The sequence below is a fragment of the Mytilus galloprovincialis genome, chromosome 3 (assembly GCF_965363235.1).
Source record: "Mytilus galloprovincialis chromosome 3, xbMytGall1.hap1.1, whole genome shotgun sequence".
Taxonomy (NCBI): Eukaryota; Metazoa; Mollusca; class Bivalvia; order Mytilida; family Mytilidae; genus Mytilus; species Mytilus galloprovincialis.
Genome location: NC_134840.1, coordinates 101,319,202 through 101,338,559, shown reverse-complemented (window position 1 = coordinate 101,338,559; position 19,358 = coordinate 101,319,202). Strand labels below are relative to the sequence as shown.

The window sequence follows — 19,358 nt, the reverse complement described above, 5'->3', positions numbered from 1 at the left end:
AATAATTTATACATTGCAGAAGACATTTAAGTATCAACCCTTATTTAGCATATATTACTATAACATTTTCTAAAAGGAAAGACGCTATTGCAAGCATGTGCCTATCAACCCCGCTGAAGATTATTTAAGATTAAGAACTATAAATGTGAACGTTTTGCAATAAAATTGAAATGTTATTAATTTAACTAATATCTAGATCACGATACATATTTGTCTGTGAAATGCTGCATTTTGTACTGCCTTTTGTTTATCTTTTTTGTCTGGCACATTTTTGTACAGAATTTACAGTCTCATTTAATAGACAATATATAAAGTGATATTTTTATGAGGATAGAAATTAAATAATCCTGCAACAATTTCAGACAACAAATCTACTTTTTCAATTCGCTTGCGTAGTAAATTGACATTTAAACTTTTCATGAGGTTATCTTTAATTTTTCAGCGATATTTTGTGAGAACCTGTAAATAATTGATAGATTGAAAGTCCATTTAACCATCAAGCACCTTTGCAAACTCTCTTACTGCCATGTTCAGTCAATTATTTAATTTATGATTTGATTTTTTTCACAGAATATTAAAACTTTCAGTTTTTTTTAAATTCTTTTTAAAAACATGTCGCTACTGTTCCTTTTTCTGATAAATTATTTGTCACATGGTTGAAACTTTTTTTTTGTTGGTAAAAAGTAAAATCACAAAAATACTGAACTCTTATTTTGCAAATGGCAATATCAAAAGCTCAAAAAAAAAATTTGATTAACAAGATTTGATTTGATCAGATGACTGAAGGTTGTGAGTAAGTTGTATACTGATATTTTTAATTTTAAATGAAAGGTATTGAAAGAATGAAAGTGAAGAATATAATTAGCTGTCGTTATGACATGGTAATAGATCAATTTATATCAAAGAATTAACTTAACTTTGTGTGAACTATTATAGTTTGAACCTGAACGTAAAGTGGATTCAAATGTAGTAAGTACTCTGACTAACCAATGAATGAATCAATGTCCGCATGGCTTCTTAGAGCCGAGTTGCATAATTCTTCTTCCTAAAAATCTTTGGATTGGTTTTTGTTAAAAAAAAATGTTTCTTAAGAAATTCTTTTAGTCTAGTTTTGGCAATAGGGTGATCTTTACCTATTATACTTTTCATTTATTTAATTCTTTTTTTTTTTTTTCATTTGGAAAGGTTTCTTAAAATAATGTTCTGGACAAGGTATTTTTGAATAAGGTTCTGGGAAGGGTTTCTTTAGATAATATTGTGGATCAAAATGCAACTCGGCTGAATTTTAGATTCATTGAAGCATTTGTAAGAATTTCTTCATGATTTATAATTAAATAGAAGCTTTTTTAATTTTAAACTTGTCCAAAAAAAATGAGACTGTGAATTCTTGTATGAAAAGTTATTAAAAGATGAAATGTTTGTTCTTTGCAGTATTTTCATATTTGAACAGAAGAATTGTATGTTATTGAAATTTGCATGGTACAGTGTTGATAATATCCATGGCATGATGTATACCTTTGACTCTTCAGCTTTTGATTTTTTTACAATGATAAATTATCATTGTGCTTTGTTTGAAATCTTTTCTGATATATAACCTTAGATAACTGTTTGATTAAAAAGCATGGAGTATAATTTGATATCACATGGTTTTCCACCCAATAAATGATTAAATGATAAATGAACTCCCATATATCCCCAAGTGGGAGTGCCCCGATATATAACGGAGGAAACTACCTGAACAGAAACAGATGGTCTGCTTTTCATTAAAGATTGGAAAGACTCAAAGAAAAAAAGCACAATTAAAAGAGTTTTTTTTTAGTCTCTATTCTACTAAGCGAAATTTCTTATTTAAACATTTGATCTTTATATCAGGAATTGTTATAAAAACAAACTAAAAACTAACATGAGCTCATTAAGACTTACCTAGTCTTTTGAAAATCTTTGGAAAATGAATCAGAAACCATTAGCATTTTGACCATAAATAAAACAGAATTTTTAATACTTTTATTGAAAAAATGTAAATATTCTACTTCATCTACCCTGCTTTCCATCTTTCCAAATCATTAAAATAGACAATGGGACAAGTTATGACTAAATCATGCTAATATTCTTTAAACCCATGTTTTAGAATATGCATTAAATACTTTAACATCATGCGAAAAAATCATGAATTTCATAGGCAAGGTAGTGTAGACTTTGATGTGTGGCACAAATAGCTGTAGGTAAATACTAGGCTTAATTATATTCTATAAAACCAACAGAAAAACAACGAACTGTAAAAGGAAGTGTTATGTGTCAATTTCCATGCTCGGAAAAACTATTTTCTGTATTCTTGAATGCACAAAACTTACTATCTTTAATGATTATTGATTTTTGTTCTAACTTGAAGTTTTTTTTTCTTTCAGCTTCAACCAAATAGTGCATCAGGATCTGGAGCATTAGAACACGATTCACATTCGCTGTATCAAAGATGTCCTCTGGTAAGCCTTTCTTTGTCCATTTGATATAAGTACCAATTATCAGGTTGTCTGCATGTTGATATTGTATAACATCAGTGTGAGTCCAATAGGAAGGTTTTTGTTGCGTGAGGATAAGAAAATGATAATTCTGCAAAAGTTTTCACACCTAAACTTGTTGATAAAGTTCCACTCAAATTCTTCATGTTAAGTTGGAGAAGTAATTTGATTGGAAAAAAGAGATACTTTTGGGCTTCGAAAAGCACCAAAAGCAAGAATAGAAATGCTTCCTCTTTTTATTAATTGGCAGCAAAGTATGTTAAATGATAACAATTATAATGATGAACATAATAAAAACTTTCTGTATGAAAAGATAAATGGAAAATGTCAGTTTTATATCTAGTAATTGTTTTTCAGAGTGACCCAGTTCCAGGACCCCTACCATTGGGTGTGGCGGTTATTGATAGTTCTGTCAAGTTGTATGGATCAGTATTCCCACGTGTGGCACACAAACACAGATTTCAGATGTTACAACACTTTAACGAATGCATCAAACAAGCCAAATCATTTAGACAACAGGCTGTACAGATGAACATATTTACTGCAGTGTTGTGTTCATTAAAGGTAAATCTACACTTTAGTATTAATGAGTAGTTCAAACAATAAAAATGTGGTTCACATCCTAGTGATTAAGACCAATAGACAAAAGTGCTGAAGGTCCTGAATTTTAATCCTTACTCCAGGTATTGGAATTTCCAATACTTCAAAAGGTGTTTTTCAGCCTCCCACGCACAATTCTGGTACACAGACCATGTTAAACTAGAATGGAAACTTTGGGGCCTTGGTTTATTATCCTACAGATATCTCTTTAGTTTGTCTGTTCCTCCTAAGAAGATCATAGACTCTTTTTATGAGTTCCTTGCTTCCTCAACAATAACAACAGACTTCCTTACACTCCCTTTGTGTTTAGTAATCGGTTCTACATAAGTTAGGGACACGGCTTGATTTACATGGATTTCTTGAGGGATGCTTCCATTAACAAAAGAGTCTATATGCATGCATGCATACATACAAATTATAAAATCATAAAGGTTAGACAACAGGCAAAACAAAAGTAAATTTGTGTATTGTGTTTATTAAAGTTTGTCCAGAAAGTACCTGTGTGTAAAAAGTTTTTCTCAACTTTCCAGGGTGATAAGGGTGTTGCATACTCTGCATGGGTGTGTTTTATTCATACCAAAAGATGGTAAATCAACACTTTTCAACTTGATAATAATATTTGACTTTTATGTTTTCAGAGTTTGGCTGAAACAAAGACCAGTGTTGGCCCAGATGACGTTAGACAGGCAGCTTTCAATCTCATATTGGTAAAGTCTTTACTGATTTTATCTAATATCACATAAACATGCTGAATGGCAAGAAAAAATGGGAATACTGTTGATTAAAATACTTCGTTACTTCACTCCTTTGTCTAAATGATTTATTGCTGTTTTAATTTGCAAGTATCAAATTATTTTGAGGTTTTCTTTTGTGACATTGCATTTAGGTTAAAAAGATTTTTTGTAAAGTAGACTGATAATCTAAACAGACAATGAGATACTTCATTAGAGATGCTAGAATTAAGTGTATATTCATGAATGTATCTTACTTTATTTCCAGGGTGCTTTAGGAAGCCAGAACCCAATTTTAAGATGTGCTGCAGGAGAGGCCTTGGGTAGAATAGCTCAGGTGGTTGGAGATAGTAGATTTATTGCTGATATGGCACAAAGTAGCTTTAATAGGTTAGTATCACAACCTTATACAGGTTAGATAATTTGGTTTCCTTAAATGAAAGAACGATTATCTGGGGGTATCCATAACTAGACAACCATACAAATAAAAAGAAGAAAAAGCAACAACAATATATATTTAGTGGCCAACATATAAATCTTTTTCAGTGTTGTATGAGACTTAAATTACTGACCATGCAAGACCCTTATGGGTAGTCAATGTTGTTAAAATCCAGGCTCGACATACAACTTCTTAAACTTAATCTCTTTCTGATTAATCAGACTAGATGCTTCATATTTTTTGAATTTGTATGCTCTTGAAATGTTTATTTTCATGGGTAACAATTTTTGTGGAAACAGATGGAAAAAATGTTCATGGATATTTTATCTTGTGGTTTTGCAAAAGCTTCTTTCGCAAATTGAACATTTATATAGTTCCCTATACCAACGAAAATTGGTACTAAAAAAATAATAATAAATACACAGTGTAATATACTTTCTTCTTTTAGTTTGAAGTCAGCTAGAGATGTAGTGAGCAGGACTGGGCATTCCCTAGCTCTGGGTTGTCTACATAGATATGTTGGAGGGATGGGCTCAGGACAGCATCTCAATACAAGTGTTAGCATACTGTTGGCCCTAGCACAAGATTCAAGTTCACCAGTTGTGCAGGTAAATAAATAAATTGTATAAAGTTATATGCAAACAGGGTCATCATCTGTGTCCCATGTACAAATTCACCTTTTATTTAGAAAAGAATAACTAAACATTTTGTTTTCCTGTGACCAAAAGCAAACTGTATAAAAGACATTCCTTTTCATATTTTTCAGGTTTGGTCATTACATGCTTTAGGACTGATAGCTGATTCAGGAGGTCCAATGTTCCGTAGTTATGTAGAGCCTACCTTGACCTTAGTTTTACAGTTATTACTGACAGTGCCTCCCTCTACAGTAGATGTTCATCAGTGTCTGGGCAAATGTTTGTCAGCACTCATAACATCATTAGGACCTGAATTACAAGGTAAACATTAGGACAATTGATTACGTTACAAAAAGTCTTTGCAACAATTAAATTAATTTATTTATTACATTTATTGCAATAAAATTCTTTGATCTCTCAGTGTAATAAAAACTGTTAATTTTACTTGAAAAAACAAATCTGATAATTCCACTCCTCTCACGTCAAACAACAATTTGTTGAAATCAATGAAATTGCATCAAACAAAAATTGTTATGCAAAGAAAAAGATTAAGTTTCTTGCATTTTCTACTTGATTTTCAATAAAGTCAATAAAATAACTAGTTCAAGAACTAAAATATTGAAAAATATTCAACTGATGACTGAATAACAAGGAGAATTAACTCATGCTTTATGTGCATACTTTTTGCGCCTGTCCCGGGTCGGGGCCTCTTGCCTTTGTTGGTCTTGTGTTGTTTTGGTTTTAGTTTCTTGTGTACAATTTGGAGATTGGTGTGGCGTTCATTGTCGCTGGACTAGTATATATTTGTTTAGGGGCCAGCTGAAGGACGCCTCCGGGTGCGGGAATTTCTCGCTACATTGAAGACCTGTTGGTGACCCTCTGCTGTTGTTTTTTATTTGGTCGGGTTGTTGTCTCTTTGACACATTCCCCATTTCCATTCTCAATTTTATGATTTAATGTTATATTTGGTCTCTCTTTGATTAATGTCTATATTTGAACTCTTGAACTAGTTATTCAATAATTTGTGTCAAACTAATTACAGAAAATTTTCAAAAAGGTTAAATGTACTGTATGATTAACTTAATTTATGACAATTGTGACAATACTTCTTTTAATGAATCTTAAGTGAAATGTAAAATTGTTTTCATTGTAGGAAACAGTGGTTCTATAGCCACAGCCAGATTGTACTGTATGGTGTGTTGTGCTATTATGCAGTGTCACCAGGACTCTTTAGTCAACGCTGAGGCCATCACATGTCTACAACAGTTACATATGTTTGCTCCTCGTCATGTCAATCTGACCTCATTAATTCCTCAGCTTTGTGTAAGTATTTGTTACTCAGGACTCTAGTCAATGTTGAGGCCATCACATGTCTACAACAGTTACATATGTTTGCTCCCTGTCATGTTAATCTAACCTCATTAATTCCTCAGCTTTGTGTAAGTATTTATTACTGAAATCAAATTTGAAAGTAAGTCAGAAGTTGGCCAAATTAATTTGTATGCAGGAAATGGGGGCATCAAATGTTACCTTATAATATTCCTCTATCTGTTCCGTTTCATTTTTGTTTTCGCACTCTTACTTAATTCTTTTTTCATCTAAATTTAATGAAACTCATACACAATGCATGATTCACAATTGAGCAACACTTTACCCATCAAAACAAGGAAAGAAAAATTGATAAGTCTATTTAAACACATGTTTAAATGTTTGATACCATTTACAGGAGAATTTAGCCAGTGGTCATTTATTGTTACGAAGAGCTGCCGTAGGTTGTTTACGTCAGCTTGTGACAAGAGAGGCCGGGGAGGTCAGTGAGCAGGCCCTAACTCTGGCCGTCAGTGAAGGCAAGGAAGGACAACCTGATTCCTTTATTACTGACACAGGATTAGAAGGTTCGCTGTTTGGTATGATGGATACTGAGACGGATGGGAAATTAATATCAGACGTACAGGACACCATTGACAGCTTGTTACAAGCACTGGCCACCCGTAACCTCACTCGATGGCTGAAACTTCTTAAAGATGTCCTTTCAGCATCAACAGGTATGTAAAGGAATGTGATCAAGAGTTAAACTTCCATTATAAGATTAATTTCATGGTACAAGTAAGTCTTGGGATTGCGTGTTCAAACTAATCTGACTTCAGTTCTTATATCAAATAAAAAAAACTTTGAATTTGAAAGAGAAGGTTTATGTGTATCAATGAAACATCTTTCCAATTACAAAGATAAGGAAAAAAATAGTGGGTGTCAATATCTCATAAACACACACTCTAAACATGAAACAAAATACCATATATCTATTTTTGTGTTAGGTTTTGTTTCACAGTTTTGACTTAACATATGGCATTTTAATCAATGCTGTGCAAAAATTAGATACATATAGATTCCTACACTGCAGCAAGTGTATTACGATATTTCTCCACTCGAGACAGTTAAATTTTATTATTTAAAGGGCGAGGCTTGCCGAGCTCTTTAAATAACTAAAATTTAACTGTCGAGAGTGGAGAAATATCGTAATACACGAGTTATAGTGTAGGAATCGGTTTCTCTAATGATTTTTATCCTTCTTTTTCAAAGATTTTCAGAAACTTGTGTTCTTTATATGCAACGTCATCAGGCATGGTCGCCTTTTTTCATGACGTCACAATAGGAAAATTCAGAAGAAAACAAAACATTTAGACGTCATAATCAAATTTGGACTAATCATTTGCCAAGAACAGATTTTTCACTAGTGATGAGAAATATTTTTCTCACACTGGTCAGGAAATGTGAAAATAGCACAAAAATTAGAGAAATGTAAAAAACGTGATATACGGCAGTAAAAATTAAAAGCTTTTTACCATATTACTGAACTGCAAGAAAGTGGTAGTTAGCAATCCATTTTGTGAAAAAAAAAATGTCTTTTTATGAGATGGTTTTTATTTTTCCAGACACGACCAGTAGTTTACAGGATGGAGATAATGATTTAGATGATAAAGATTCTGAAGATGAAGATGACAATGAAACATTTACTGCTTTAGAAGCTGATGTAACTCATCCTACTGTAGCTCCAAGGTTGGTTCTAATTAGAATACTGTAAATTTCAGAAATTATTGTGTGCATTTATTATTGAGAATTTGTCATTTTAGACTAAAATGTGATTTAAATTTTGCGATATTGAGGAAAATCCTGTTCAATTCATATTAAAAAAAAATCAAATGTGAGTTTAAATTATTGAGATTATAACCCTGTCGCATTTTTTACAATAATAAAAACCTCACAATAATTTCTGAATTTACAGTAGTAATTTGATTTTTTGTTTGTTTTCTAGACCACTTGTTACTTTTCTTTGATGCTAGTTTCAAAAAGAGATGTAACTTTTCACAATGAATCTAAAGTATTGTGAGTCCAGTAAGGGTTCTTCTAAAAAATTGATGTTTGGTGGAAGGAAAGACTTCTTAGATTCCTCAATAAATAACAAAGTATGAACAATTTTGCATATATCAATTGGACATACATAATGACCATTTCCATTCTCAATTTTATTAACTATAATTTAATTAATCCTTATATCATTTATTTTGATGGAATTGCTCCAATACTTTATTGAAAAATCAAAAAATATTTAAGAAAGTTTCAATGTTTTCTTTGACTTGTAGATGGCCGACTCAAGTGGTTACCACAGAATGTTTAAGAATGATTGTAACTTCTTTACATTTACTTGTAGATGGCCGACTCAAGTGTTTGCCACAGAATGTTTAAGAATGATTGTAACTTCTTTACATTTACTTGTAGATGGCTAACTCAAGTGTTTGCCACAGAATGTTTAAGAATGATCGTAACTTCTTTATGTTTACTTGTAGATGGCCGACTCGAGTGTTTGCCACAGAATGTTTAAGAATGATTGTAACTTCTTTATGTTTACTTGTAGATGGCCGACTCTTTGTTTTCCACAGAATGTTTAAGAATGATCGTAACTTCTTTATGTTTACTTGTAGATGGCCGACTCGAGTGTTTGCCACAGAATGTTTAAGAATGATTGTAACAGCATGTGAAGTAGATGACACACATTTTGATCTGGAAAAAGCAAGGAATCTAAAGAATACAACTGGTCAAGGTATAAACTAATTTTAAACATAACGTATACTTACTTATAATAAAGAAGATGTGGTAGGATTGCCAATGAGACAACTCATCTCAAGAGACCAAATGACATAGAAATTAACAAATATAGGTCACTATATGGCCTTCAATAATGAGTAAATCCTACACCAAATAGTTAGCTATAAAAGACCCCTAAATGACAAATGTAAAAGCAATTTAAGTGAGAAAACTTACGGCCTATCTTTAATTTTTAGAAAATGAGGATAAAACCATGAAAAACTTGTTCCAAAAAAGCATAAAAGATTGTGAAATTGAATTTACATTGTACTTATTAGTTATGTATGTTTAATTTCAGTGAATTACTTAGTGTTACATCTGTCAGAGTTGGTCAGAATGGCCTTCATAGCAGCTACCTCAGACAGCAACCAACTTAGACTTGCTGGACTTTCTGCTTTACAGGTAATGTCATATTAAATTACTAAAATTCACATGATGACAGACCATTATATCTCTACGTAAAGTAATGATGGAAATTTTACAAATAAAATTTGTACTCAGTAAAAGATAATTAGATTACTGTAATTTGATTATCTCCCCTGTCACCAGCTGGCAGAAGATTATAAAAAAAGATTTGATCTTGTCAAAATGAATGAAAAGTAATTTGGAAAACGTTTTTTTTGCAGGATGTTATTATGAAGTTTGCTAAGGTACCAGAACCAGAATTTCCAGGTCATGTGATCTTAGAACAGTTTCAAGCACAGGTATGTTTACAAACTTGTATTCTCAGAGTATGTTATATTTGTTTGTTTATCCATTTGATATGATTTATATATTTCTCAGGAACAGGTCAGTTTCATACACCTGCATGTAAGACCTCAGTTTTGTTTTGTTATTTTTTTTTATCGTGACGGATAGAGCTGTTTTAGGTGGTGTAATCTTCTCTTCATAGACCCATAAGAGTGCACAAGAGATTTCCATTATTTTCTTTTTCATATAAAGTTCTGTATTTCTATAGGATTTCATGTTTTTAATGAGTTGAGAAAAATTTTATTTATATGAAAATTTGATTTGATGGATTTCGAAAGAGTGCAATCAAGTGTATAAAAGATATATATTTTGTTAAATAATTAAATTCTTGGGTTAATTTATACCCATGAATTCTCAGAAAATAGATACTCACTAATTATAATGAATCCACAGTTCATGTATTACAGTTTGATATAAACTAGTGATCAATGATTTATTTTTGTTTTCTAGGTTAGTGCAGCATTGCGGCCAGCTTTCTCTCAAGACACACCCTCAGATGTGACGGCTGCAGCTTGTAATGTATGTAGTACATGGATTGGGAGTGGTGTCGCCAGGGATTTAAATGATTTACGCAGAGTTCATCAACTACTAGTATCCTCATTAGCAAAACTTAACTCAGGAAAATCGAAGTCACAAATATACAACGAAAGTGCTGTCACAATGGAAAAACTAGCAGTATTAAGAGCTTGGGCAGAGGTTAGTATTGGTTTTTATATCCACACATATGTTAATAATTAATGACATACATGTGTAATGTATATTTTTAAATATACTGACTGGCTTTAAAAACGCAACACTCATTTTGTAGATTTTTTTTCACCAAATAATGTTTGATCCTCATACAACTACTATTCATGCTCATCATATGTCTTTCCCTTTCGAAAAATAAACATCTGACTTACCTGTGGTTATTGAACATACCAGATTTTTTAGATCGCACGAAATTTCAGAAATTTCGAGCCAATAAAAGATTTTTTCCGGTTTTTTTTCTTTGTGAAGCAGTTCGTTCAATCCTTGGACACACTTTAATCATTTAAAAAATGTTGCATCTCCATATTGACAAAACTCAGGAATGAAAAGCTGAATCAACTCATTAGAATTCTGCAAACAGGAAAACGTAAACGTGCTGCAACACAAAAAATTGACGTCAGAAACTCGTCTTACTGTTCTTCCGACAATGATACCGGTAGACTGGATTTGTTGAAGACCATCAAAGACTAGATCAACATGTAGTGACAATGCAACGTCAATAGAATTTGATTAGACAACGTCATTTGTGAGACAGATCTACGGCCGCAACGTCAACTGCTAACCAAATTGATTAATGAAATTTTGCACAGATTAATGCCATAAATGTTTCCCATTAACTGAACTGGCAAAGAATCGACTGCAGAAAAACATTTAGAGCCTTAAAGTTTAAACCGCATAATTGACAAAACACATTGTAATGGGTGGAACGACGGCAAAATCAGAAGGTGCAAAACAGAAACCAAAACGTGCCGAACAGAAATGGTTGACCTTTCTGACAATCATTTTGGCGTTTGTTACAGGCAGTCATTGCTTTTGACGGTGACACGTTCATTGGTAAGGGGAAAACCAGGGTTTCAGTGTATACCACAATATTTGAACATCGAAAATGACGTAATCAATTCAACTTTCGAACTGCATTTTTTTTTCAAACATTTAAGTAATGACAGAACTTTCTATTCATAAGTTTGTTTACAAAAAAATGCATAATTAAAAACAAAAATTGAAAAGAATAATCTAGTGTTGCGTTTCTAAAGCCGGTCAGTATATGTTAAAGTTCAAGTACTGTAAATTCAGATATAATTGCATGCATTTATTATTGCGATGTTGTCACTTTGGACTAAAATGTGATTTTAATTTTTGCAATATTCAGAAAAATGCTGTTTGATTCTTATAAAAAAAATTCAAAATGTGAATTTTAACCCTGTTGCATTTTTTCGCAATAATAAAAACATCGTAATAATTTCTGAATTTACAGTACTGCAATGTTTAAGTAAACCAACTTTATATTATGAGTAGGTGCTTTATAGTATTGTCTTACAGTCTCAATGGCAAATTTTATTGTTTTCCTTTTAAGATTCACTTGTCTAGACAAGTGCAATATATTGTTGATGGGGCCCTGGTGGCCAAATGGTCTAATTTGCTTCTTTTTACAGTGATCAGTGGTGATTTGATGTATTATTCAATCTCAATAAATTATATTTCTTTTTACAGGTTTACATTGTAGCTGTTGAAAGAGATAAAGAGAATGAAAAGGGAGTAAATAATAAATCCAAGTTTGACGATGAGTATAGTGACAACTCTAGGGAAAGTTTATTATCACTTGTCAAACCAGAGTTACCTACCCTTAGTCAGAATTGGTATGGAGCTCTCAGAGATTATGGCTATCTCTCGCTTCCCTCGGGTAAGTTTGAAGCTGTATTAAGAGACATCTGCTCCTAATTAGAATCCAGAGGTGTTGTGGTTACCTCCCCTTTTTATACACAAGTTACAATAGATAATATTTATCGATAATTTCATTTCATTATTTAATGATACACTAAATGCATAAAATTAAAAAGTTATTTTTGATAAAAAAAAAAAAAAGATTGATTGTAAAGTCCATTGGAAAAAGTCAAAGAAGGAAATAAGGGCACATTGTTAAATGGGGATGAAAAATGTTAGATAAATGGGTAAATAAACACACACTATCTAATAACTTTTAAGGGTAGGTAGTTTAACCTTCACTGAAGATATCCAAAACATATTTATACATATCTACAATAACATTTAAAAAAGAATCTGACAGCAAAGTTGATATTAAAACATTATATCTTAACAAGAAAATAACAATTGCACCTGGTTGGTAAGTTCTTCCTATTTTATTGACTTAGTGATAATTATTTAATTATTGTGTTGTAGAATACTCGAGTCAGCTACCATCAGAAGGTGGAACATTCTATCATCCAGATACAATAGAGTCGGCCAAGCAGCACTATAAACAGTGTTGGCCTTCTATACTACATGCATTAACTATATGGCTGAAAGAGACAGAATTTACAAATAAAGATAAAGATGATGGCAATGAGAAAAATGTTCCAGCTAATATGAATGATGTAAATAAAGAAAGATTCTTCTTACTCCTAGGTAAAAATTTATGATTACTGTTAAGTCATTATTACTTGTGGGATACCAATTTTCAGAGGATTTGTCATGGGAAGATAACTGTCATGACAATTTGGAGTACATACCTTACAAGCCTATTTTGTCGTGACTTTGTCCTCATTTTGATGTGGCATGTTGGATATGTGAGCCTGCTGAATGAGTAAAAGCAGATGTAGAGTATTCTTCAAAGAAAGAGCTAACCATTGACACGAATTTCAAAAGACATCTCCACCAATAGACAAGTTTCTATATGATATGTGAAGCTCTTTACTGTCCTGAGTATAGAAAATGAAATAAACACTTTATAAGATCGTCAAATGAATAGACCACTTTCTAGTTCATCCGTCACCGGAAAAAACTCGTCAATTATATGTGCCTTTATGACGTCATTTACCAGATAGAGGGGGTCGCCTGTATCCCTGCACTATTTACGTTCATCAAGCGTCTTAGTGATCGTCATTGTGCAGGATAAACTAGAAATAATGGTTGTTCTGTAGGTACTTAATAACAATTCCCTAATGACAGCAATGCTGATTGTCAATTTTGAGAATTCAATTTGCCGAATAATTCGTACAATATAGAGTTATAGTTTTCCAACCACTCGCTCAACATTTGAATGGAAGTGACGACGCCCCTAAATGCACAAATGACGTTCACTAAAACCAGAGTTTTTGACGGAAATGCATCGAACTCGAAAGTTGTCTATTTAGCAGAGGCTATGAGAGCTCTAGTTTGTGACTTTCTACTGGTACATAAACAACATTAAACTAGTTTTTTGCACCCAAATTTTACTCTTTTACACTTGATCAGTTGAATAACAAAAGGAATACAGAAGAATGTACAATAAAAAGATATTTTTGTTGAATGTAAATATATATTGATGAAAGATGAATAAATTATAAATAAATGTTATTTTCAGGTGTAACAATGGAAGCTTTAACCAATCATACAACAATTATACCTGAACTGAACTTTATGTCGTTGTTAAAAGGATTACATGCAATGGTTGTCTCTGACTGGCCACGTAAATACATCGCTGAAGATCCAGTATTATCTGTAGAAATTCTTACTGTAATGCATCGGTGAGCATGCTAATACTGCAGTATTTGAGAATAATTGATGCACAAATGAATCTATAGACTTCCATTAGTTTTTTTAATTTCACTTTTTTATTTCACAAGAAAGTAAATCAGTTTTTTTCGAAAAATTCTGTTGTTATTTATTTACCCATCGCAAACTGCAAAAGCAGGTCTAGTAATTGCTTGACTCATCCATTATTCCATTATTCTATCTGTTGGAAAGTCCTTTGGTCAAAGACATCTACAAGAGTTTTCTTGTCATCTATGAGAGGGTAATGACTTTGTATTTGGTTTGCAGTTTGATAATGTCATACCTGTCAACTGACCCGTATTCTGCGGGTGTGACCCGAGATTTTCACAATTCTGAGGGATCACCTGGAACACCCGCCGGGTCATTGAAATAACCCGGGAATTCCGAAAATGACCGATTTCACCCGTATTTCTTAGCCTTGAGATTGATTTCATAAGTAATATTCCTTTGAAATACCGGCAAATTCGTAATTCTTCCATGAACAGGAAGTTCATCTAGCTATGTAAACTGTCAAATTAAGTGACCCATTAAGTGCATGGCTGCACTTGACAGCTTTGGTGTCAAACACACTGTTAATTAACACCAATTACCTTAGCTTTAGGTTGTAAATAAATTGTACCATGTGGTTTACAAACTGAACTAGAGTTACTTTCCCTTATTTGTCACCATTCAAAATTATTTCTTATATTTACGTTTTATGGGTGAAAAAGATTAAATCATGAAAATATAAAATTCAAATACATATTGAAAAATAACTTTTCATTATTTTTATACCTTTATACAATTTTTAAAAAAAAGTTGAAAATTATTTTTTACATTTATACTTCCTTTAACTGTATTACTATATTTTATCATAGTCTAATTTCCTTGTTAAATGAAATAAATAGTATGGTTAAAGGCTACATAGTCAATAGTCTCAAACATTAAAGATAAAAAAAGTCAATAGTCTCAAACATTTAAGAATTACATTAAAGTCTAGTGTTTGATGATTGTAGTATTTTTTCTCAAAAAGTAAAGCACATAAGACTGAGTTACACAAATTTATAAAAATCTATAAAAGTGTAATGAAATAATATTTAATAAGATTTAAAATGACTTAACAAAGTGAATATGCATTGATGTTTTGGTATCTTTGATATATACATTATAAGAAAATGTACCATAAATACTGAAATTCAGCTCGAAAAAGTTTGTACACGTTATGACCTGAGATTTGATTCTTCAATGCAGGTCATGACCTGCATTTTCATCGTCACAGGTTGACAGGTATGTAATGTTTATATGAAACTTGTAGGCAGTGCTTAGATCTACCATGCTGCTGTTTTCTGCTTGTTGATAGTAATTTCCCAACAATACAGATCACATCCTGGTAGGTCTTGTTTCAATTCAAGCCATCACATGTTTCATGAAGTGTCTTTCTTCAAGCTAAAAAATGCTCAGACAAGGATAATCTTCTTTACTCAAAACAAAGAGTTTACATATTGAAAAGTTTCTGATATATATTATTATTTGTTTATTAATTCTTATTTTTTTTTGTTTACAGAACATTCCTAACCAGAGAAAATCTACAACTTCATTTAGTAGCTGCTGATGTAGTAAAACAAGTTATCCTTAGTTACACAGATTTCTTAGATTCACAGAAAATCTTTTATAAAGGTATAGTATATTGTCTCTGACTTGTGATAAGGGCTATTCCATTAAAATAGAAGGGAGGACAGGCGGAAGGGAAGTTTGTTGCTCATTTATGTATTTTGTGTTCATTTGATGTATGTAAATTTACGAAGAAAGTACATTGGTTGTATGGGGATTTTGGAAATCCCTCTCTACTCATCTACCTCCATTTTAATGGAATAGCCCTAAGTAAGATCAAATACTCCACTTTACAAGCTCTCTCCTGACAATCAATTTGGCAAATTGGAAATAAAAAAGCAATTTATTCTAATAAATAAAATTTTTCACCATTCTTATTACAAAACAGTGAATATTTAAAAAAATAATTTCCAGTTTTTTAAATCATTTGCAGAAAACTTGCTTTTTTTAAATCAAATTTTATGCATTAAGATAAATTTTGTAACAATCAAAGGGAAATAACTCCTTTATGAAGGTTCTAAATATTTTGTCATTATTTAATTGTATGTTTTTAGAGAAAGAATCCCCAGTGAGTACCGAAAGTAGTACAGAGTCCATGGACACCACTGATAGTAACGTTACAGTCGGAGAAGGAGGGGAATCAGGGGAAATAGAACAAGGAAAATCTCTTGTCTTTGCTGCATTAGAGGCCTGTATGTGTGTCATATCAAAACACATCCCTGTTTTGAACCCCTCTGCTCCCACAACTGGTTTCCAGGCTCCTGCACGACGTTTGTCAGACGAGTGTTGTCAGCTGATAGCTGCAGTAGTATCTGTACTAGGAGATCTGCCCAGTCTGTGTTCACCTGCAGGTAAGTAATACAGCATACATCACTAGTCTTTAAGTTACAGCTTTTATTATTACAGTGGATAATTTCATTTCTTTAGTAACAATTTTGGTGGATACTTAGTTTCATAGTTTATTAAAGTTTGCTTTCAAGCTCGTATGAATATTTTAATTCATGGAAAGCTTTGAATTTGTGGTTGACCTATACTTACAAAATCCACATTTAAAAATGAATCCAGAGTTTGCAGCTAATTAAAAAGGTACACATTGACCTCTCAGCACAGAAATTTGTTATGTTTTAAAAATGCATATGTAATGATTCTCTTTTAAGTCTTTCAAATAAAAACTACTCTTCATTTGATCGTAATGCAGAAATTTTATTATAACAGATAAAAGACAAGAAACTTATTTAAAGGTATATTAGAAAACCTTTTAAAACACTTAAATACTATCTGTCTTTATTATTCCAGGTAGTACAAATGTCCTGCCTACAGTTTTGTATTTGATTACGGGTGTGTTACGAGAAATGTCTTCCAAGTCAGCCGAGAGGAAATCACCTGCTGTTGTTACCTCATGTTTATGCACGCTGAAATCACTTTGTACCTCATCATTCCTCTCTGACGATACTATCTCCGGCCGATGGTCACAGTTATTACAGAGTGCTCTCAAAACTGTTCTCAATAGTGCTAACCAAAGTAAGTCCATTTCTCCTTCAGTTTTTTACCTCACTTTGATCAAGATTTTGCATCCTCCGTTGTCTGTTTCTGAGAGCAAACATTTTTTAGTATAAACTATATACACTTAAATCTGTTGTATGTTTTCATCTTTTAATTATTTATTGAATGTCTTTTGAATTCTGAAATTGATGTGGCTTAAAAAAAATGGGCAGCTGATTTTTATAATAAAATTGAGAATTGAAATGAGGAATGGGTAAAAAAAAACAACAACCCAACCGAAGAGCAGATAACAGACAAAGGCCATCAATGGGTCTTCAATGCAGCGAGAAAATCCCACACATTAAAATGAGAGAATACGTAAAGGCCTGAAGATCAATGGCAAAAACTGTTCTTAGTTTTGTGTGACATTCTTTTTTCCCTGAAAAAAAAAAACACAAATAAAAGAAAATTTATGCGTATGTTGTTTGTTATAAATCTTCAAACTCAGCTTTAGTTTATTCTATTGAAGCGCATATAATACTATAAGTAAATTATTTTGTTTCGTGATGTACATGTATGTAATGTAATCCTCTATCTTATAAACTGCAGTTCTTATTGTTTTGGTTTAAAATTAATGGCTAAAAAATCCTAACCCTATTTTTCATCTTTTACAGCTGAAGAGAAACCAGCCATGGATGATGTGACTTTATTAGGAACTGTTACAATATTTTTATTATATGCACCTCCAGAAATTGTTGACTGTATGGATATCAGGAATCAATGTCTGGATATGTTTCTAAATACCTGGGCCTCACATATATATGAGGTATGCATACTTATTCTTCTCATCTATGTGGGGTAAATTAGGAATCATTATATTGGACTTACAGTTTAAATATAATTCTGCATTAATTGTAACTTTTATTTATAAATAAGGAGGTGTTGTAGGATTGTGAATGAGACAACTTTCTACCAGAGACCAAATGACATAAATACTACCAACTTTAGGTCATTGGGCAGCCTTCAACAATAAGCAAAACAAGTAAATTTTGGTTTTATTAAATACCCCTACCATCTAGTTTTATCAAAAGGAAGACTCATGTTGGTGTACTAAATGGTATTGGTTCTACTTCTAGTAAGTAATTTTGATGGTAATTATTTATTTGCAACCAGGGCTTCCGCTGGCGGTCGCCATTTTCGCAATTTGCGAAAAAATGATAATTGTGGCGATAAAAATTCGTCATTTGCAAAAGAATTTGGTGATAAAAATATAATCAACGATTTATTTTCCTCCATCTTGTTTATTTACTTTTATACGACCGCAAAAATTTTAATTTTTTGGTCGTATATTGCTATCACGTTGGCGTCGTCGTCGTCGTCGTCCGAATACTTTTAGTTTTCGCACACTAACTTTAGTAAAAGTGAATAGAAATCAATAAAATTTTAACACAAGGTTTATGACCACAAAAGGAAGGTTGGGATTGATTTTGGGAGTTTTGGTCCTAACATTTTAGGAATTAGGGGCCAAAAAGGGCCCAAATAAGCATTTTCTTGGTTTTCGCACTATAACTTTAGTTTAAGTTTATAGAAATCTATGAAATTTTGACACAAGGTTTATGACCACAAAAGGAAGGTTGGGATTGATTTTGGGAGTTTTGGTTCCAACAGTTTAGGAATTAGGGGCCAAAAAAGGGCCCAAATAAACATTATTCTTGGTTGTCGCACCATAACTTTAGTATAAGTAAATAGAAATCTATGAAATTTAAACACAAGGTTTATGACCATAAAAGGAAGGTTGGGTTTGATTTTGGGAGTTTTGGTCCTAACAGTTAAGGAATAAGGGGCCCAAAGGGTCCAAAATTGAACTTTGTGTGATTTCATCAAAAATTGAATAATTGGGGTTCTTTGATATGCCGAATCTAACTATGCATGTAGATTCTTAATTTTTGGTCCCGTTTTCAAATTGGTCTACATTAAGGTCCAAAGGGTCCAAAATTAAACTTAGTTTGATTTTAACAAAAATTGAATCCTTGGGGTTCTTTGATATGCTGAATTTAAAAATGTACTTAGATTTTTAATTATTGGCCTAGTTTTCAAGTTGGTCCAAATGGGGGTCCAAAATTAAACTTTGTTTGATTTCATCAAAAATTGAATAAATGGGTTCTTTGATATGCCAAATCTAACTGTGTAT

General features: G+C 32.2%; 1 protein-coding gene across 2 annotated transcripts in view; it reads left to right on the top strand.

The window, feature by feature from the left end:
- Nucleotides 1–19,358, top strand: part of LOC143069566 (HEAT repeat-containing protein 5B-like) — a 60,247-nt gene that overhangs the window by 33,038 nt on the left and 7,851 nt on the right. The window contains exons 16-36 of one of the 2 annotated variants that reach the window (XM_076244263.1): nt 937–969; nt 2,406–2,480; nt 2,874–3,080; nt 3,755–3,823; nt 4,116–4,237; nt 4,735–4,894; nt 5,053–5,242; nt 6,075–6,244; nt 6,648–6,966; nt 7,855–7,978; nt 8,902–9,020; nt 9,363–9,466; nt 9,691–9,768; nt 10,265–10,510; nt 12,056–12,245; nt 12,743–12,967; nt 13,905–14,067; nt 15,639–15,751; nt 16,240–16,536; nt 16,982–17,206; nt 17,842–17,993. In XM_076244263.1, the coding sequence (XP_076100378.1) occupies nt 937–969; nt 2,406–2,480; nt 2,874–3,080; nt 3,755–3,823; nt 4,116–4,237; nt 4,735–4,894; nt 5,053–5,242; nt 6,075–6,244; nt 6,648–6,966; nt 7,855–7,978; nt 8,902–9,020; nt 9,363–9,466; nt 9,691–9,768; nt 10,265–10,510; nt 12,056–12,245; nt 12,743–12,967; nt 13,905–14,067; nt 15,639–15,751; nt 16,240–16,536; nt 16,982–17,206; nt 17,842–17,993 (3,381 nt within the window). The remainder of the gene's footprint in view (nt 1–936; nt 970–2,405; nt 2,481–2,873; nt 3,081–3,754; nt 3,824–4,115; nt 4,238–4,734; nt 4,895–5,052; nt 5,243–6,074; nt 6,245–6,647; nt 6,967–7,854; nt 7,979–8,901; nt 9,021–9,362; nt 9,467–9,690; nt 9,769–10,264; nt 10,511–12,055; nt 12,246–12,742; nt 12,968–13,904; nt 14,068–15,638; nt 15,752–16,239; nt 16,537–16,981; nt 17,207–17,841; nt 17,994–19,358) is intronic. The other variant, XM_076244264.1, reaches the window with a different exon arrangement.